This window comes from Boleophthalmus pectinirostris, unplaced genomic scaffold (genome assembly GCF_026225935.1).
Source record: "Boleophthalmus pectinirostris isolate CB_2022bp ecotype Guang Dong unplaced genomic scaffold, ASM2622593v1 HiC_scaffold_17, whole genome shotgun sequence".
Taxonomy (NCBI): domain Eukaryota; kingdom Metazoa; phylum Chordata; class Actinopteri; order Gobiiformes; family Gobiidae; genus Boleophthalmus; species Boleophthalmus pectinirostris.
Genome location: NW_026571115.1, coordinates 14,389,517 through 14,411,945, shown reverse-complemented (window position 1 = coordinate 14,411,945; position 22,429 = coordinate 14,389,517). Strand labels below are relative to the sequence as shown.

General features: G+C 37.6%; 1 protein-coding gene across 1 annotated transcript in view; it reads left to right on the top strand.

The window, feature by feature from the left end:
• The window catches only part of srcin1a (SRC kinase signaling inhibitor 1a), a 120,037-nt gene that overhangs the window by 84,418 nt on the left and 13,190 nt on the right, over positions 1-22,429 (top strand). The window contains exons 6-19 of the mRNA XM_055152720.1: positions 764-775; positions 1,896-2,191; positions 3,884-4,674; positions 5,822-5,923; positions 6,994-7,121; positions 9,649-9,672; positions 10,632-10,792; positions 12,714-12,889; positions 15,600-15,730; positions 16,406-16,553; positions 18,127-18,409; positions 19,268-19,574; positions 20,181-20,326; positions 21,551-21,703. Of these exons, the coding sequence (XP_055008695.1) occupies positions 764-775; positions 1,896-2,191; positions 3,884-4,674; positions 5,822-5,923; positions 6,994-7,121; positions 9,649-9,672; positions 10,632-10,792; positions 12,714-12,889; positions 15,600-15,730; positions 16,406-16,553; positions 18,127-18,409; positions 19,268-19,574; positions 20,181-20,326; positions 21,551-21,703 (2,858 nt within the window). The remainder of the gene's footprint in view (positions 1-763; positions 776-1,895; positions 2,192-3,883; positions 4,675-5,821; positions 5,924-6,993; positions 7,122-9,648; positions 9,673-10,631; positions 10,793-12,713; positions 12,890-15,599; positions 15,731-16,405; positions 16,554-18,126; positions 18,410-19,267; positions 19,575-20,180; positions 20,327-21,550; positions 21,704-22,429) is intronic.

Below are 22,429 nucleotides of genomic sequence, written 5' to 3'. Positions count from 1 at the left end.
AGGGCTGCTCAGTATTAGAGAAACTGGGCAAACTAATGCTATAAAGACAAAAGTATGTTATTTATTTATAACATTATTACACCCTAGGAATACCTCCCTCCACTTGTTACTTGCAATGTACTGTGCAACCCTAGTCACTGTACTTACATAAGTTTATAGACATACTCTGGCATTAAGGTTAACATTTATCCTATTGAATGCTCTGGCTTTTTTCCACAGTATGGCATTAAGCGTATGTATTTATAGGAGGAAGTACAGTATTTTACAGGTGGCAGACCCTCCTCCGGAAAAGTTACATTGTGTACCTTTAAAGTATGTCAGAATATGTTTGTAAATAAGAGAAATGATTAAATATGAATTTGAATAGATTTATTATCATTGTTTACTCCTTTTTTGATCCCAGTATGGAGAAATGTTTAGATTTACTGTATATGTTTTGCAATGAATATAATGAGCCTTTATTGGAAAACAATCTTGCTATCGCGATGCATTCACTTCTTTCTCGGTCAGAGTGAGGATAGCCATAAATATCCCAGTGTGCTCCTACATCAAGTGCACAGGGAGTAAAGGGAGGCTGTAAACATAAGTGACAGTGACTTATGGGGTGATTTTAAAGGAAGTACAGGCCGATCTGACTAATGTACAGTACTACCAGATACCATATTTTATTTCCCTTCTGCTCTTGTGCTGTAACACTTTTCTGATCTGTAATCACTGGTCTTTCTTTGCTGTGTGTTGTTTTTGTTTGTCCTTCGATGTGAAGATGAGTTTTCAGGTCAGTCAGGTATCAGACCTTTTTAACAACACACAACGAAAGCATGGATCTTTTATATTGTTTTTCCCTATTCCTGGTTCCTTGTATTTTGTTTAACTTTACACATATTTAGACAGATATTCTCCTGTCTGATTGTACACATGTTGGGTGGAATTAAAACTACAGTGCTGTGCAAAGGTTTTAGGCAGGTTTGTGCTCATCTTCATTGACGTTGTGTTTAATTTTTGTAATGAATTAAGACATATATAGATTTTTTGTAAACCTGCCAAACAAAATTCTTAATCATGGAGGCCCAAACCATAATATAACTTCCTCGAATCAAGTCTGTTATACAATACAATACAATTAACATTTAAATAATATATATAAAAAAAAAAACATCCTGTTGGTCAGTTAAAGTTCCTATATTACACAAAATAGATTTTTTTTTTATTTAAACCATGTTATAATGATGTTTCCTCATCACATACCTGGAGGTGTGTTTTGTTTCATTCACACATTAACACTTGTTATCCTTTATCATTAGTCTGTCTATACTGAAAACTCAGAATGCTCTGTTCCACCTCGTGATGTCATGTAGTGGTAGTTTTCAAGTTTGTCGTGTAGCGATAGCCCATGTTTGCCCAGGTTTGAAATTATCCAAAATTACCACATGACATGACAAGGTGGAACAGAGTGTTTTCTATTTGAGAGAAGAACTCAGCCTAAATATGCATGATTTGTGTGTTAAAAATGCGTGAAAAAAAAAACTAAAACACAACTCCAGATAAGTTTTGGATGAGTAAATAACATTATAACATACATCAGAAAATAGTGTAATATTGGCCCTTTAAACACAATACAATTATACAAACAACATATTGCTGGTGAGTTAAATAAATAGTTTCACTAAATCAAACTAAAACTATTAATTATAAATTCATTCTCACAATAAATGCTGATTGTGAGATAGGACCAATGCTTTGAGCTCCAGACTTCTCTATACATTTCAAACATCTTCGTTCATTTGCAAACCCCTGTCCAAGACCATTGCACAGTACTGTTTATAATACAACATTCCATATACTTTTTTCCCCTAAATCTTTCTCTTACCTCATACTTTCTTCATATAACATTTCAGGAGTGCTATTCCTACAGTATGGAGACGAGACGAGGCGCGTGCACATCACTCACGAGCTGACGAGCATGGACACCCTCCACGCCCTCATTGTGCACATGTTCCCCCAGAAGTTAACGGCGGGTATGCTAAAATCCCCCAACACGGCCATTTTGATCAAAGACGAGGCGCGCAATGTTTTCTACGAACTCGAGGACGTGAGAGACATCCAGGACCGGAGCATCATCAAGATCTACCGCAAAGAGCCCATCTACGCCTCGTACCCCGCCGCCGCTCACCTGGCTAATGGGGACCTAAGGGTGAGTCAGAGGGACAAACTTAGAGAGGAGGTTATTTCTGTTTTGGTGTTTGTTCATGTTTGTGTACTGATAGTGGGTGATATGATCAGGGATGCACTGATACAATATTTGTATCGAATATCGGTGCCATTACTGAAAAATGAGCTGGATCGGGTATCAGTTGCATGATATTGGTTTAAGAGATATACCTGGTTGGGCCTTTTCTTGGATGTAGTGAGACTATTTACTGGTGAGACAGTACTGATAATGAACAAACATGTATGTTATTATGAAAATATTGTGACCTGAATAATAACCATTATTGATTAACTGAATAATTTTGACATCTCTAGTGAAAATATTCTATTTGGTCATATTTTGATTCTGTACATACCTGTTTAATGCAGCTCTATGCTCAAACAAAGACACTTGACCCTGCCCACTATTCCTATTAGTTAGGCTCTATGTGAGTGACTGGAAAATTTTACCAAGCACATTGAAGTAGCTAAACTATGACTAAACCTGGAACTAATCCTGGACTAAACCAGAACCAAACCAGGACTGAAACTGGATCAAACCAGAAAAAATGTGACTGCAACCTTAGTTACCTTTCAGAGAGCAGTTAAAGATTAAATAAAAGTGTAGGAATTATGATCATATTAAAATTGAAATTGCAATGAGTCTAAGAAAATTACAATATTATTTTTTCATCAGTTACTCACCCCTGACGTGTAGTTTGTAAGAGCTGATGTAATTCTTGTCCAGCCATCACATGGGCTTCTGAGGAAAGCTTTAGTGTTTGTATTTCAATGGTAACTTTGACAAGCTGCTGGAGTGTATATGGGTTAGTAATTTTACAGGTATTCCTCCTGGAAATGTGTTTTCTTATCTTCAAGTAGGCCATCTGTTGCTTTGCCGACACCAGAGAACATTGTTCCTTTGTGAAAAAGCATATTCTAACATCCAAAGCTATTTCTGCTCCAGTGGAGTTCAAACAAGCCTCAGGGAGACCTTTTTATAATGATTTTGTACAAAACTTTATACTTAACCATCTGGATTAAACACATTGAGAATCTATCTACTGTTAACAATGCACTCAAGAGCTATACAATGTGTCCTTACTTGTATTATGAGAAAATCTATTAATAAAAGAAAAAATCAGGACACATGAAAATTACCAGCACAAATTAAATATCATGTCCTTCTTTACTGCCCTAAAAGTGAAATGCAAAACTTCTCCATTGTGTAGAAGAAGGAATATTTACAGCAAAGTTTTAACACTATTGATACAGCTCCATCAACAGGAGTAAATTTGGTGTTACAGGTTTTGATACAACAGAAGGCTTTTTTTATAGCCAAATCGAAGTTGTAATTTCAGTTGGCACACTTATTAAAGGCAGCTATTATTTAGATAATAGATGGCCTCTGCAAAGGACAAAATATACTTTTGTTCTTAAATGCATTATACCTGTATTTTAGACCTCTGCAAATTCTGGGATCACAATACTTGACAGAAAAATTTGAAGTCTTTCTTGAAGCTATCCTATTTTATTGGGTTATAGTGGGTCTTTTTCACATAGCATAGTATTTCTGAATACTGACCTGAGCCATGATTGCAGTTACTATAAATGCTGTATCAGTTGATCACAAGAGCTCATGCACTTTGATCTGCAGGTCGTCATAGTAACCTCTATCCCGTTGTATTAATTTCAGAGAGAGATGGTGTACTCCTCACGGGACTCCTCTCCAACGAGACGCCTCAACACTCTGCCCTCCTCAGGCTCTGCATCTGGCTCTCCTTCGCGCTCCCGCCTCTCCTACAGCGGGGGGCGCCCTCCATCCATTGCCGGCTCCCAGCACGACCAGCCCAGGCACCCCCATCACGGTTCTCCGGCCCATGGCCCCAACACAGGTCTCACCCCTTCTCCAAGCGCCATCCTGGAACGCCGCGATGTCAAACCCGATGAAGAGGTTTCGGCGAAGAACATGGCTCTAATGAAGAATGAGAGTCTATATGCAGATCCCTATAGTTTGATGCATGAGGGGCGTCTTAGCATTGCTTCTACACAATCGCTCGCTGCTATTGGAGATCCTTTTAGCTTTCCAGTTACGAGCGGTTTGTATCGGCGTGGTTCTGTGAGATCTTTAAGCACGTACTCAGCTGCTGCTTTGCAGTCGGAGCTAGATGACCCTCTATACAAGCCTGGAAGTTCAATCTATGACACTTATTCTTCAGCTACATTGGGTATGGGTTTCCGTATGCCCCCCTCCTCCCCTCAAAAGATCCCTGACATGCGTGAAAGGGACTACTCCAGTACACCGCGGGCTTCACCTGTCAGACAAACTTTCCGTAAAGACTCTTCCTCCTCCGTGTTTGTGGATAGTCCCAAGTCCAGACCCAGCTCCAGTTCAGAGCCTCTGTGTTTGACAGCAGGACCCGGGGAGAGCGGCCGTGCCACCCCAGGATTCGGATCACTGTCGGGGCAGGACTCAGACACCAGCAGGTCAGTTTGGGCCATAGAACTGAGCTGCATATAATTACCGACATTAGATATTTAGATTCCCATAATTAATTGAAGCTGTTCTTGAGGTGCCTAGAAAGAGATATTATCACAATATTGAGTCAAAACAACTGGACTTATTAAAGTTTTGCAGCCAACATTTCACTATTAACCAAGTAGCTTCTTCCTTTGGAAGAAGATTCAATTTGTGATAAAATTCCCATTATGTCTAGTGGAATATGCAGAAATTGTGAAAATATTCAATCTCTCTAGTAATCTCCCAGGCAATTCTTGGTTTTTGTTTTTTTAATGAACTCCCTTCCAAATTCCTCTAGCCAAAGAATTGTTGCTGTTTGAATATAAAACCCAAATATATATTTTTTCACCAACAATCACAATAATATTTTGCTTACTGAGATCAAAGACTAGACTATATCAGGTCTCAATTAGGTTTAAAATAATCTAAAATGAGTAAACCAGGTCTAGTCTTGAGTTCTAGTAGTCTAGGTGTTTTAAAGGTGCACTGTGTAACTTTTTTGGTGGAGGGTCAGTCACCTGCTTGTCTTCATGGATGTTATTACTTTGTCCACAGTGTGTTCCACAGTGTGGCATTAAACTATACATCTTGCATTTACTCAATTACATGTGTTTTATTGACTTAAAAACATGCATTCTTATTGTGAGGGGACTTGCCTCTCCGCAGAGCTGACCTTGTAACTTGGCTCTGTGGCGTCACTTGCTTGTGCTTAGTTGAAATAAATAAGTATCTTCTACATCTTCACGTAGAAATGCATGTGACAGACCCTACACCAGAAAAGTGACACACTGCACATTTAAATAATGATTAATTCAAGATAATACAAAAATATGAATAAATGTGTATCTTAATATAAAACAAATGCACAAACTGCAGAAGTTCCCATGTACCACTAGTTATACAATGTACCATAGTCTGAGAAACACTGTCCTATGCATTACTGTAATAAAGTATGTCAGAACCAATGCTCTCTATTCATTTTTCATATTGGCATTTGTTAATTGCCTCCACCTTGTGCTTTACATGCTTTACATCGGGTCACTGGAGAGTTAAGTGGATATTACACAATAAGTGGACATTTCACTCAATTATGTATTTTATTTTTTTCTTCAGAGATCATCGTTTGGAGAGGATGGAGGCCATGGAGAAGCAGATAGCCAGTTTGACCGGCCTGGTACAGAGTGTACTAACCAGAGCTCCAGATAGTGACAGCACGTAAGACTCTTCATTTAGTGTCAAGGGCCTCTAAAACCTGCTAATACACTCACAGCACACGTATTATTGACAGACAGAGACTATTATAAGGGCCATAATCTCCGCTATTGCAGTGAAGAGGCATATTAGTTTGTGTTAGGACAAGTGTAAGGAACCAGCATTAGCTGCAAGCACTATATTGACGCACTGACCTATAAGGGTTTCTTTAATTGAATTCTCCACCTTATTTACTCTTATAATGATCATACTTCAGACCGACTACGTTTACATGCACAAAAATCAGTTCACTCGTTATCAGAGCTTTGAAATTTCATCAGATGTGGGTAATCTATTTTCTTTCTGATGCAGGTTTTTACAAGGAAAATTGTGCAAAAAAAAAAAGCAAATTAATGTGGCAACGACAAAAATTAAAGATAATTTTAAAAAGAGTTATTTTAAAATTCATTTTTCAAATTTTCTAAATTTTTCACATTTTTCATATTTTCCAAATATAACAGTTAAAATCTAAAAACTAAAATCCATTGATTAACCTGACACACATTACCAGATGTTTTCAATGATCAGCTTTCTTTTGTGCATTTAAACACACATTAAAACCTAGTAGACCGGCAAAGATGGCAAATATTTTTACAAAGACACACTGTAATAAACGATAGTATTGAAAGCAGGACAACAGTCCCAGTAGGACAGCAGCATTAGAAAGTCTGAGCTGCAACAAATAAATAACGGAATTAATCGTTAGCCATAGAAGTTTTTCATGTATTACCACAAAAACACCCCAAATCTCCCCAGTTTGTGCACACGATAAATACTGATCCCCTAAATATATTGTTCGAGCTTTCATATACTGAGCAATATGTTAATATGGTAATTATCGTGACAGACCTAAAACCTAGATTTACATTTGTTTATTAGATTATTCTAGGTATCAGATTTTTACTTGCCTGGTAAATGTACCCACTGACATACACATATGACTACAGCATATAAGATAAGCTTATATTATTTATGATATAGTGCTGTTAGCGTTAGCACTGTAATTGCCTTGCCCTGTGCCCGCTGATCCTCAGGTGCGGCCTGCTGCGTCTCTGCATGATGGCGGGCTGCCCTCCGGACCAAGGGACGGACTTCTCACGGACATTACCTTTCTCTTCCAGCGAGAAGACCGAAACCAACAGCGACGGCTCCGCTACAGGAAGTGAGTACTGTAGCGAAACCATAGATATGTTATAAATGGACATAGCTAACCTACTAGCCGCCTTGGTCAAAATAGGAAGTGAGCATGGGGGCGCTTCTGACTCCATCAACTCTGGCTTTAATTGACTTTACATTGAAAAATTGTCTCCCCTCAGGTAGACTTAAACAAACTTTATCCACAAGGGAAATTATTTGTAGCTCACAACATATTATAAAAACACAGGGCAACAATAAATGGTCATAATAAATTCAAAATAAGTAGCAAAAATTGCGAGAGACTGGTGTCAAAAAAGGCATAATTGTATAAAAGTATGTGTACAAGTAAAAATAAAATACAGAAATATAGTAATACTTTTTGTAACTGCCGCTGTGAGCCTCTCTTTTGGTTTTAAAATGTTCGTACTACCCCACTCTACATCCCGGTGTTTTTATTTCACTATTTGTAAATAAATTCCTTTTCCTAATATGGAACTCAGCTCCAGATTTGCCCCTGTAACTGCTAGCTTCAGTGAGCCACATTTAACTGGAGCTGAACACACTCACTTAGTCCACTTCTTTATACAGTCTATGAGCAAAAGGCAATCGATGTCAACCAGTTATGTGAGTTTTAATGCAGTGACACTAGTTAAACTCCGCTCCGTTTACAGTGAAGCCATTCGCTTTACTGGTCATGGTTCTGCTAATTACGCCAAGGGTAATGGGCACAGAAAAGCACGTTGGCTGTGTGGTTCAGTTTATTGTTATTGTTATAGTGCACAAGGCTCTTAGTCTGAAGAGTTTTTGTTTTTTTTATAGTTTGGTACAAATATAGGCTAGTCATTTCCTACCAAATACCAATACACTCATACATACTGGTATTATAAATTAAAGGTTGAGTTGTACATGTGAAGTCCTTACCAGTCACAGACATTTTTTTATTTATTTTTTTTTCAGATTGACTTTTTATTGAAAAATGCACATTGCACATTCCAATATACAGAGTAAAATTACAATTTTCTTGCTTTTACACTTGAAACATATAAAAATGTATTAAAATTAAATTTAAAAATTAAAATTAAATTTATTAAATACATTTGGACTGTGGGAGGGAAGATAACCGTTTTCTCTTTTGAATCTTTGTTGTGTTTTTTTATACTTAACTACTATAAATGTGAAATTAGTTTATTGAAGGAATTAACCTTTTTTACTTTGTCAACCTGAGCCTGAGCCTGATCAAATGGAGTTAATTCCAGCTTCCAGACAATGGTGTAAATAACTGTTATCGACTCAACTTCCCATTGCCCCTTAAACCCATTAATTAACGCAAACCCTTGTTGTTTCAGGCCTTTTAAATCCACAGTTTGGGTTTTATTGATGTTTCTCTTGAGACTTTTTCTCTGTTGGGAGCAGGTTACTAGGAAACCAGCCAACACTCCACTTTCGATAGTTATTTTCTGCCATTTGATAATTACACTGACAACCGCAGTGCACTTTCACCAGATTTTCTGCTTTTTCTTGACTTAGTGGAGATTAGTCGCTCAATAAAACTCTACGGCATCAGGCTGCTTCAGGATTAGGTTAGATTAAGCACCTGACCTAACTATTTAAATCAGTTACAGAAACTAAAGGCTTTCCCACCTTATCTATTCGCTTACTTTGGGATGGTCTTTGAAAAGAAAGCAATTTAAATTTAAAGTGTTTACTGTTGCAATGTACATTTTCTGGTAGAGTATCCGCCACTTACTTGTTTCAGTGGAGATGTTATTGCTTTGCTTGGAAAGTTCCACAGTAAGGCATTAAAGGAGCACTATGTAACTTCTAAGGTGGAGGGTCAGCTGCTTGCTTGTCTCCATGGAGATGTTATTTCTTTATCTAGAATGTTACATAGTAGGGCATTAAACATATCTCCCTCTGCATTTGTTCAATTACAGGTGTTTTATAGCTCAAAAATACCTTAAAAAACACAAATTCTTACCATGTGCAGGCTTAGCAACTCAATAGATCTGACCATTAACCTGTCTCCAAGTGTATTTCCATATGTGGAGTAATCAAGGCAAAACAGTATTATCTCCATGGAGACAAGCAGGTGGCAAACCCTTCATCAGAAAAGTTACACAGTGCACCTTTATCCTAGATTTAGTAGATGACGCCACCAGATCAAGTTACAGGACAGATCTGTGGAGCAGCAGATCTGTGCAAATAAAGTAAACTGGAACATTTCAGGTAAAACGATAACATCTCCATGGAAACCAGCAGGTTGTAGACTCCCCACATAGAGCACATTTAAGTTGCAGTCCATTAAGCATAGTAAAATATAAGTAAGTAATTTATCAAATGTATTTCATCCCAACTAATTCAAATTTAAATCATTAGAATGACATTCAGTAGCCCACTGATATTTAAACCTTGGAGAATTCAAAGTTACTTCTGGTTGTTAATAATTTTTGGGACCAACATTTTATTGCAAGTATTGTGCCAACTTAACACACTACCTAAAGCTATACTAGTACATTTCATGGTAACTGGCTAAATCTTTTTCTATATTCCAGCTGGACGACATAAGCGCAAAGGTAGTTGTCATCTTCATGTCCTATCACCCGTTTAATTTCCTCCCTTAGGCCTTCTCCCATGGCTCCTGCCCTTTTCTCTGGGTGTGTGGTTTGGCTGGCATCTGGTCTTGTCTCTCCTATTGTCCTCTACCTGCAGAGCAAACCCTCCCTTTTTTAATCAATTCCCCTTTTACTCTATTCAATTTGGTGATACAGTAATTTTGGGGACATTCTGAGGGTGGTTTTGTTACTAATTGACCCTGCCCAAATTTGTGTTTTTATGTAAACATTAAAGGCGTACTATGTAACATTCTAGTTGTGGGTCCGCCACCTGCTTGCATCCATGGAAGTGTTATTGCTTTGCCTAGAATGTTCCACAGTAAAGACTTAACCTATCTATTACAAGAGAGACAAGCAGGTTACAGCACTTCGCTACATTATAATTCAGATCTGTGGAGAGTCGCCCCTATTCACAGAAGGAATTATTGTATTGTGTTTGAACAATAGAAATGAATAAATGTGAGATGGATATATTTAATGTCATACCATGGAACATTCCAAGCAAAGCAATAATAATAATCTCCATGGATACAAGTAAGTAGCGGACCCTCCACCAGAGAAGTTGCACAGTGCACCTTTAATGTAGAAGGTAAGTACATTTTAAACTTATTTGGACTTATTAGCCATACTCACAAAACGCTTGGCAAAGATAGCAGCATGGACTTTCCCTTGTGTGTCTTTACTAAATGATGTAATTTAACTTATCTATTGTGTACTAATAGCATGAGATTCTATAAGAGTTTTGCGAGTATGGCTGTATCTTGCTTTCACAGTGTGTTCTAGCTTATTCAGCAATGTTATGTGCACATCAGTATTTATTTGCCAATTTGACCAAACCACACAGCATAAAACAAGTACGCAAGCAATACATTTCTCTATTACTGCTCAAACAGCTCTTAAATTGCGTGCTTTGTGATTGACAGCTCACACGCCCTCTGCTCCTCTGGCTCTGATGCCCCCTCCTCCGACAAATACCCTTCACGTGAACAGTGTGGGACGACTGCAGATGAAGCTGCACCTCCATGGGCTACAGCAGAACGCCACAGACCTGCGCAAACAGCTTTCCCAGCTACGCAAAATGCAGGTACATAAAGACAGTTGTCCCAGAAATTAGAGCTGTGTGATTTGGGAAAGAAAATTTGTTTAAAAGGCCCTTATTAGGCAATTTTCTGATCTATGTTATAATGCTGTTTCCTCATTCAAAACATACCTGGTGTTGTGATTGGTTTCATTCACACAAACCTTGTACATTTAGGCTCAGTTCTTCCCTCAAATGGGAAAGAATGAAAGAAAACACAACTCCAGGTATGTTTTTGATGAGGTTACAACACTTAAACGTGGTTTAGAGTGTAGAAGAATCAGTTTTGTGTAATATAGGACCTTTAAAAAGTAGATTCCTGCACATTGTAAACACTTCAAGGAACATTACCATATGTTTGAAAATATGGACTGATGAATCACATGCATTTCAGAACATGTTTTTTTATAGGTGGACATCATGTTATTAAAAGAAAAAAAGCTTTGTCTTTGCCATTTTCTGACATGAGGGGGCTGTGTGGGATATAAATGTGTTTAATTTTACACAAAAACAAGAGGAAGGCTTAGCTCCAGGGTTATCCAACTGTGCGTATGCTGAGCAACAGGAAATCTGGAATCAGACATATTATTATTATTATTATTATTATTATTATTTTGTTTTATTATTATACTGACGTCATTCAAACTGGCATTGATTTAAACTGTTTTATTTCTGTGGTAGATTGGCGGAAGGTGGCTAAATATGGCAATTTAATGAATAGAGAAAAATTCTCCCATGAGTCAGCTGGTGAGGGCTGTTGACCAAATAAACCCGATTAAACTGTGTTCAGACTGGTGCAATCGTTACTGAGTATCTATAATGGCATTTTCTAACAGAGCTTTGATGTTTATAGTCATTGATCCTGAGCATTGAATGTGGTGTAATGCCTGCAGGTTTGCACTGTGACACATTGGGGACTTTCTTTTGAGGATTTTTAATGAACTGAGAATCACCTCATATGCCTCCATTAAACATATGAAGAATAGTCTGCAATGGCGGACTTGTTTTTAATAAAACAAGCAGCAATGATACCACAGTTCTTTCCCAGGAGTTAAAAAATGTGTCTCACAAAAAATATAGTTGTAAATGTAATGTGACAGGAAGCAGTTTTACTCAGAAAAGACTGAGTAGCAGCACAAACTGCTGCACTGGAGCTGCAGAGAGATGATGCTTCTCTTTTTGCCCAGGGGTGACCCCGGCACCTGAACCCATCCAGTTGCCCCTGGCAGTGGCCAATGGTTTAAATATTACATGTGCCTCATGAATAATACAGAGCAATAGGGCTGGCTTCTTGCACAATGGCCAAATTGGTGGAAAATTAGACATGTGAAATATTTAAAAGTAAATGTCATTTTGATTGGCTATCATAAACTTTGCTAGCTATATGTAGTGTGTTGTATTTGCCTTGTTGCATCTACACACGCAGGTAAGTGCTTTGTTAGAAACAGCCCTTTGTTGCATTGTTGAGATGCTTGTTTATCCTGGAGCAATTAATTATTTATTTTTTATGGAGTCTATTATTATTTGAAAGAGTTTTATTTCACACACAGAATAATAGGATCACATATATCATTCATTAAAGTGAGCGGGTGGAAAGTTCATGGCTCTTTCTCACATTAGCTTAAACAGTAAACACCTGCTGCACTGTGTACCAGGTATTAAATATAAAGGTTATGCACAATTCAAACTTGACCAGGTGATGATAAAATGTACTTTCATAATTCATTACTGTAGATAGAAGGACGTTTAACTGATTCCATCAAACTGTCCTCATAAATGTGGCTATTACAAGAACAGTTTGTCTTCACTTAAGTGTTCAGCTGCAGTAAAGAGTTAACTATTCCCCTGAGGCATAATGGATTTTGTTTATTACCAAACGTTAGAAGAAAACAGATATTTTAATGAAAGGGTTGTACTTTGTGTGCAGCTTGAGAACCAGGACTCGATCCGGACTTTGCTGAAGCGAACGGAGACAGAGCTGAATGTCCGCGTGGCTGATGCCCTCAGGAAACAGGAAGACCCCTTGCAGAGACAGCGTCTCCTGGTGGAAGAGGAGAGACTCAAATATTTGAATGAAGAGGAGCTCATTATTCAGCAACTCCAGTCAGTATCAGAAAGCTGTACGGCTGTACAGTGATGCAATGTTACAGTGTGCACAGAATCTTATGTATGTTTCTCAGGGCTTATTAGATGCACTATGTCACTTTTCAAGTAAAGGGTCTAGCACCTGCTTGTCACCATGGAGATGCTGCTTTGCCAGAAATGCCCCACATTATTCAAAGGCACAAAATTATTATATTCCATATGGAGACAATTAATAGGTAGGCCGATTTGTCTGGGAAAATTCCAGGGCTGTTTTTTAGTCCGAGTCCGTCCTCGCATACACACTCCAGGGTAGGTAATAACATCTCCATGGAGACGAGCAGGTTGCTTAGTGCACCTTTAAGAGAATTTAATAAGAGACATTTTATACTGACACACTGTTATTAGATAGTGTGATAGACTTAGTATTCATCTCTCTTGTTGCCACATGTACAGAAAGCTCCATGTATAAAATGCTAAATTTATGTAATAATAACATGCCCCACATCAAATCTTAGGGTTTGGCGGCATGGTGAAAGGAAATGAAAAATGAAGTAAATTTGTTGCATAGAACACTACGGATCTGTACAGTGAGAGACAGGCAGCAGCAGCAGCAGTAGCAGCTTTAACCATTAGTATCATACATTACGTAATTGCTCTATATATATACCTTTAATAATTATAGGTCTCAAAAGGCGATGTTATGAGAGTATGAAATGGTCCCTATAATTATATCACGATCGGGTGCGATGCTCATTAAGATTTGCTGCAGCAGACAGCTCCGCCGCTAATTGAAGTGACTGCAGATCAGCGATGTACCTCGAGATTTAATATTCAGATAAGTTGATTCTGCTTCATGTGAATCGGCTGTAATGATCCTGAGTTCCTGCAGCTCCAGTCTGTGTGTCTAACTTTGAGTGGCATCTTGATTGCGCTAATTGACTGAACAACTCTGTGATCTCTGATAATCAATGTCAGTAATCCAGCCTGCCTAATGGACAATTTATTCTGGTTAATTATACATAGAAGTTAAATTTGTCGCATAACTTCAGGCTGATTTATTCTACTGCATATTGCTTTTCAGAGTTGAACAGTTAAATATTTATAGATTTCATATCATTTTCCTGAAAGTTATTTTAGTTTCTTTTTAGCTCTATTTTGAAGCCAGTAGCCAAATCCCAAACAGATTCTGAAACATGTCATTATTACCAAACAAGAAGTCACTCATTTGACATAGTACTTATTTATACACCTATTATTTTCTGAAATTAATAATTATTTTAGTTTGCCACAAGCTTGAGGCCAGTAGTTCAATCCAGAGCAAATATTAAAACTTATAATGGTAAAATAACAATTTCGACAAAGTACATTTGTAGAGATTTCAAAACATTTTCTGACAATTATTTTAATTTGTTACATTGCTTCACTGGCTATGACAACTTCAGAAATCATTATCCAATTTTAGGAGTTATCAGATAATTAAAATGTAATGTAAACACCTCTGCAAGTTTGACAAAGACAAAAAGGGCAAAATAATGTAAAAACAAAAATGAAAGACAAAAGGTTAAAGACTGATAATGTTTAATTAATAATTGTAAGATTAATTGTAACTTGCAGTGTTTTCCATTACTAGAGCAAACTACAGTGGCCCCCCATAGTCTGATGTTTGCCTCCATAGAAGGCAAGGAAAAACAAAGAAACTGAGCAACAAATTGGTTTTAAAAATGACTGCTTGATGTATTATTATAAATGTATAGTAGTAACTGTTTTTAATCTTTAATCGTTCAAAATCTAAATTTGTAGAGGCAATGATAAGTGACATACTAACAAAATGATTTCCTGTGTCACCGTAGTGTCATCTAAAACAAAGAGGAAACACTGAACTCTTCCATGGATTAACTGACACATGTCACCAGGTGCTTTTGAGGATCACATTTCCTATGGACATCTAAACACACACCCAAAATCAGATATGATTATTGGGTTATCCAATTATTCTGGTTATCATATTTTTACTGATCATATAACTGCACCCAAATAGTGTTGTCAACAGCTCTTTTGATATAGCAGATATAATAAAATATGTTCATTTTTTCCGAAGCTTATTAAAGGTGCACTATGTCACTTTAGAGTAGAGGGCCTGGCACCTACTTGTCTCCATGGAGATGTTATTGCTTTGCCTGAAATGTCCCACGTTATTGGAAGGCACTAAACTTATACTCATATGGAAATAAGCAAACAGTGGCAATAGTGCAAGTTACATGTCATATCTGTGAAGAGGTGACCCTTCTCACAGTAAGAATTCAGGTATAATGTTGAACACTACAGGCTAAGTCATAACATCTCCATGGAGACATACAGGTGGCAGACCCTCCTACAGGAAAGTTGCATAGTGCACCTTTAGGGGTATTTAATAAGAGACATCTAGTTACAAACTGTAGATAGGTAAAAAGATTTATTTCAACGCAAAATAATAGTACTGTTTATGTTACTACTGTCTCCAGTATTTGTCACTCATTTCAGAAAGTAAAATCCATATATTATATAGACTCATGAGATATAGAAGAACATTTTTCATGATATTCTAATAATTGCAGATAGATTGTAGTTCTGTTAAAGCTCAAGAACATTCTAAACCTAATACTTTTTCCAACCCGAGTCCCAAACAAAAACTTAAAATAATTACTACCTGTATTCACACTCAGATGTTGTTGTTTTTGCTTGTTATCAGTGATCTGGAGAAGTCTGTGGAGGAGATCCAAAAGGACTCGTCTGTCAACCACAAGCTGGTGACGGTGCAGGAGCTGGAGGAGAAGGCCGCTGTTTTGAGAAAACTGGGAGAAACACTCACGGATCTGAAGAGTGAGTCACGCCTCTGCCTCATGAATCATTGAGTGGCAAAAACACTGAGCTTTTTTCTAGCAACATGTTAAAACACACAAGTTACTCATCACCAATGCCAGTGTTTTCGCCCAAAACTGCTCATATTAGCCTCCTAATTACTAACCAATTGACTAGCCTCAAATAAGTGAAAAACATTGAGCATTTTGTGTATAGAGTTATAATGTTGTATTAGGGTCTTAATTATATTATATATTTGCATTAGTTCTGGTTAGGGATCCACCACCTGTTTGTCTCCAGGAAAATGTTATTGCTTTGCCTGGAATGTTCCTCTCTGTGGCATTAAACATGTCAATCTTGTGTTTATTAATTTCTGTGAGTGGGTTTGGCTCTCCACAGATCTGACCTGTAACTTTAATTTTCAAATCCACTACCGCACAACAAAAGACATTAATATTTACTTTTCAGTTACAAAACAAGGTTATTTAGTCTATGTTCTAATTATATATCCAAAATAAGTTGCATATACTGTAAGTATTGTTGTAAATAGTGTATTTCTATGTAAATTCCTCAAATACTGATTCATATAACTATACAGTAAAGGCAGATTTTTTTTTGTGCTGACACCAGCAGAGGAAACTCCCAAAAGAACATATAAAAAAATCATCCTCATATGTATTCTACCCTGTGTTCCAGATCAGTTCCCGGGCCTTCAGAGTAAAATGCGAGTTGTCCTCAGGGTGGAAGTGGAGGCTGTCAAGTTTCTCAAAGAGGAGCCGCATCGACTTGACGCTTTGTTAAAACGCTGCAAGACAATTACCGACACCCTCAACACCATGCGCAAGTACGCCTAAGCTTACCCAGATCATTCAGTATTTGTGTACCATTCTCCATTAGATTAACTGGACTATAATTACTCTGACTTAGTATTTCAGTTGGTGGCAGATTTTATTATTGATTACATTGTACTTTGTCCTGAAATTTCAAAAAGGTAAATTCACAAATATTGAACCTGGTCATTTCTATTAGTGACTACACTATGGGGTTGCTAAGTTCTAAGTTCTAATGGGGGTGCTCACTTAACATGTTCATTTAATTAACTGTAGTTAGCCCCTGTAATGATTTATAAAACTTAAAGGGGAATTTTTTATTGTAACCTCATTTTGTGCGGTAAAAATCTTTGGAGGAGCACCCACATGGTTTTTCAAATACATGACACTTGTTATATTTGAGATTGAATGACTTGAAGTGAGTTGTAACTATTTTCAATACATTGCTTCTTTACTTGTTGACACCATAATATGTGTTTTTATTCAAATTAATGTCATTATCACCATATATATGTAGGATAAATCAGGATGGCCGTTTTTTCTGCTTCCTGCCAACATCAATTTGACCCGTCAGTTTTCTTAATATGATGCTAGGTTTGTGAATTATGTAATTGACACTCAGTAGAAATGTCCAACAACTCATCACAGGCTATATTGTGTGATAATGGGACATAGTCTATTTGTATCTGTCCCAAAGTTAGCATGGCTGTACTTTACTTATTTAAGTGAGTCAGCAAAAGTATATGGATTTTTCTATAAATGTGCTGAATAGGCAAGGCCTGGACCAAAGAAAGTTGACTATTGTAGTAATAAGTCTCGGGGATTTCCAGGAATTAAACCTTTGCTGAGTTCTAGCCTTGGAATAAGCACAGAGATATTTAAAAGCTGAAGAAATCAAATGCATACACATTTCACACATACATTTTTTATAATAGATCTTTATATTTAGTGGACTCTTCAGATAAGTTATTTAAAGCTGGTCTCAATGCTGTATTTAAAGTGTATTTAAAATTATATGGGCATTTTGTGTAACAGTTTATTGCTATCTAATAATTTACAAATGTATTTATATAGCCATAGATCAACTTTATTACTCCACAAGGGAAATCACTTGAGCACAGTAGCTCAAAAATGATTAAAAAAGCTATCACACAACCAATAGAATAGTACTGAAAGCTGAATTATAATACTAATAAAAGAATGTTATACTTTACTGCATTGCATTGACATTAGGCTGGGGGTGTTCTACATGTATCTCTATTGGCAGGATGTTCAGCAGTTACCATGCACATATAAACAAACACAGACAAAAAATTTCTAAGATCGTGTGAAAAACTCAAGAAAAAATACAAAATTGATTAAAAGACACATTTTCAAGAATCTTTAAAAACAAAAAGGTGAGAGTGATTAAGTGAAAAAGTGTTGGCTAATCCTAGCTAACTTGAGACTGTAATTTTATGTGTGAGAGACTTGTTAAAACAAAGATCAGATTAAGTCTAGAGAGAATGTTGTCAGCTGCAAAGTATTAATAGCACAAATAAAAAACAAAGAGTCTGCATTTAAAAATATATTTGTATTCCTTCTCAGACAAGCGAAAGACGGGGTGTGGAAAAAGCCAGAAGACTTCTCCAATCCAAAGCACAATGAGGATTTGCGTAAATTTTCTGACTTCGACCTCCCCACCAGTCCTCCTCTACACATCACAGACCTGAGCGGAGGAAACAGCCTGTCCAACTGGAGCCCTGCCTCCAGTCTGAGCCGCTCCTCTGTCAAAGACAATCACCCCCCCATCGGCCACAAGGGGAAGGCCTTGGAGGAGCTGGAACGCCGGGCTGCTGCCGACAAGGCTCTGTCTGTGGAAGTCCGACTGGTATGGAAAAATATGTGTTTATCTCATCATACATTGGGCGGCAGTAGCTCAGTTGGTAGAGCATTCTCCCACTGATGAAGGTTGGCGGTTCGATTCCAGCTCTCGACAAAAACATCATAGGTTGAGCGGTCAGATCCACTGACCCACAGGTTGGCTGGTGTGATTCCAGCTCCCACAGATGAATGCCTTGGGCAAGACACTTAACCCACCTTGCCCACAGTGTCTGCGTACACTGGTGTGTGAATGGGTGAGTGGTTCCTTGTTGTAAAGCGCTTTGAGTGCCTCGAAGGTGGAAAAGCGCTATAGAAAAATGTGACCATTTACCATACATTTATGGCATTTTTTTAAATTCAATGAGCATCATAATTTTATATATCAACCGTCTAAACGCTTGATTTGAACATCTGAGAATACAAAGCAAGATAAACAAATACGAGAGATAAGCCTTGAATGTTCTAGTACATGTTTAGTTTAGTTTTTTTTCTGTTTTGTCCATTATTTACCTGTGCTCTCACAATGAATTTTGATTATGTAGATGCAGGAGAGTAGTACAAAAGTCTGGGTTGTGAGTACAAATAATTTTGGTGGGCCCGTATTACCTGCTTTCCATACGATAATTGCTTATTGCAGTTTTTGTGAAGGGCTTCCACTGTTACGTCCAGTAAGAAAGGGAGACGATTTAAGGTGACAGACAAATATGCAACAAACTTCACTTTTGGTCAAGTTTTTACTCTTTGTCTACTGCACAAATTAATACTTTTGGTTACTCAACTGTTAGAAATAAAAGTCTTCTTTGATTAATGAATTATTTTATTACTGAGTGTTTCTAAATAAAACTCCCTTGTTTCTTATCTTCAGGCTGCAGAGCGTGACTGGGAGGAGAAGAGAGCCAGTTTGACCCAGTACAGCGCACAGGACATCAATCGTCTGCTGGAGGAGACACAGGCTGAGCTCATGAAGGCCATCCCAGACCTAGACTGTCTGGCTGCTAAACAGAGCAAACCCTCCACCAACAGCCCCGCGCCAAACTCACAGACCCCCCATAACCCCCAGAGCCCCCACAACCCCCAGACTCCACAGTCAGGAGCAGCCACCCCAGAGCACCGCACAAGCAAACCCCAGCACAAGCTCGCCGGCAGAGAGGGAGGCTCCAGGCGTGGCTCAGGTGAGACAATGGAAATGGTGAAGAAGAAGAAATGATGTTGCTTTGTTTTGGAATGTCTTGGTATGGCTTTAAACATATCCATCTTGCAATTACTCAATAACGTGGGTGTTTATTGATTTAAAAACTGACACATAACTTGGCACTTTGGTGTCACCTGTCGACTGTAGAGATAAAGAAGTGTTTTGCCATACATTCCAGGCAACATCTCAATGGAAAGTGGCTGGTGACAGACCCTCCACCAAAAAGGTCACACAGTGCACCTTTAAGCAACGTTTTTTTCCTCTGCAAACAAAATATCCTGTTTTAGTGTGCGTAAATGCATGGGGTTGTTGAATTGGTTTAGCAGTTCATGTTTGTGTCATCTATTTTGAAACTTTAGAAGCTATAAATAAAATCACAGTTGCAATACTTGATGGAAAGTATTTGCAATTACATCTTTTTCCCGAAATGTTTAGCCCTACAAGAAACTGTTCATGAATAATTGTACATTTTAATCACTTCTGTTTCAAGTTTTCTTGTGCTAAAACTGCAAAATGAAAGCTTGAATTCTTGCCGTCTGTTATCTAAATCAGTTTGTCTAAAATCAAATCCATTTCTATTCCTCAGATGAGTTGTCAGTGCCTCGATATCGCACAGAAAAACCATCCAAGTCGCCCCCTCCTCCCCCACCCAGGCGCAGCTTTCCCTCGTCTCCATCTCCAGGACTGACCAGCCGGAGTGGAGAGCCCCTAGTCCCTGGAAAACCTATAAAGGTGAGAAATATTGATTGTACTGTATTTGTGTTGTGCCTGTTAACAGTGGACCTGTTACGATAAATACTACCGTATATTGACTTATCATTCAACCATTTTTGGGGGTCAGTATTTATTGTGGGTGTTTTTTCTTTGTACTACTGGGACATTTTTGGTTATTTTTCAGTACTATAATAATATTTGAGCTGTAAAAGGTTGAATTATTACTTCTATCACTCATAGATATAAACAAACTACTTACGTTTTGCATTTTGCTATTTTTTATTTTATTGTACACTTAAAATTGTTTTTGTGATTTAAATTTGCTTAAAGGTTTGGTTTCAGTGTTAACGTTTATCATCTATATTTACTGCAGCAAATCAGTTATCGTAATAGGTCCAGTTAGCAGGTTTTTTTTTGTTTGTTTGTTTGTTTTTTGCTTACAGGCACTTTTTACGTGGATGTTATAATCTAATGTTTTAATGATTTCTGTATTTAAACTGTTCATAGTTTTTTGACATAGAAACAATTGTAATTAGGCAGAGTTGAGTAGAGTTAAGAGTAGAAAAAAAAAAAAAAAAAGCAAAACAGATCTGCACTGCCTTTCTTTGGAGCTCCCTTTTTATTTCATTATAATAAACATCTCTGAAGAAGGGCTTGACCCCGAATCTTCACTTTGTGGTGCTATTAAAATAATTACAAAATTGGGATCTCCAAAAAGCTGTGGTGCAGATCTGTTTTTTTCTTTTCTTCTCTAGCATGCAGTCACAACTTTTATCACATGTACATGTCTCTATCTACCAGTAGAGTGAAGAGAAGCCAAAAAGTAAAAATCACGGTTATCTGTGATTATCAAAATTACATGGAAAATTGACAGCTGTATTTTGAACAGTTTGTGTTTTGCTTATGATGTATTATTAGATAGCTATTTCAGTATCTTGTATAAGAATTTGATTAGTGTAGAACAGGCAACGTAGGAGCATCGTTTCAGAAAGAAATTATAGTACTTAATTAAGAGTGAAAATGAACTGTTACCTTGTAAAATATATTAGTAGAAGTAAAAGTGTGACACCTGAAAAATGCTCAGTTAAGAAATACATACCCATCTCTGTATTTGGTTTGCTTGAATTATGCTTACAGCAAGACATAATGTGTAGTGAAGTTTAATTTTAGTTAATGGAATAGCATTGGATAAAGAAAGCCTACAGTCTTGATACTGAAATTGGGTTGTCACTGTCTTGTTAGAAGTCAGAGTCTGAGGAGAACGATGGACCAAAGCCTCATATAAAACTGAGGAGGACCGCGTCAGAAAACCCCCGCCCTGCCTCCACTCCCCCCACCCTGGCCTCTGGAGAGAGAGAGGAGCGAGAAGAGGACAAAACTGCTGCTGAATTAGAGGTACAGTAAAACAAGCTATGCACTATAATCTCAATGGACCAGTGTTTAATGAGTGAGAAAATGAACTCTTTTATTATGTATGATACGTTTGCAATCTGCCTCTGGCTTCGCGTCAATCTCTCTATCCTTACCACATGTTGGAGCAGCGGGTGCCATATGCCGCCCCCTGCCTTTAACACTGGGAAACCCCAAAGATCAGACAATGTTCAGTGGCACACATCAGCACACAGGGCTCACAGATCACAGTCAAACAGATGGACCCACAGAGGAGACTGGACGTTTGAAGAGAACAGAGTAGATTTGATAATTTTGTGAGTTTTGTTTGTTCAATTATCACCCTTTTGTCTTCAACAGCTTTTTGAGAGAATTCCAGTGAGGTTATGCCCTCCCCATTCACTGACCTTTAGTTTAAACAGCAGCAGCCCAGACCTGAGTCAGAATGTGAGGACAGAGGTAAAATATCCCTGAGTGCTGTGGGCTTTAACTGCTTCATCTCTTGTTATTTGCCTTTTAACGTGAACGAAGCAGTTTTACATAAACAGGAAGCAAATTGTTTAAAATTAAAATAGCTTTTTTAACTCCCAGGTAAAACTGCTTTACATTGCTTATTATATTGCAAAGTCTTTTACATGTTTTAATTTGTCAGTATTTTCTTTCTTACTTTCAAATTAAGCTTATTTATAGAGCACAGTTAACTGGACCACAATAATAATAGTACATAACAAA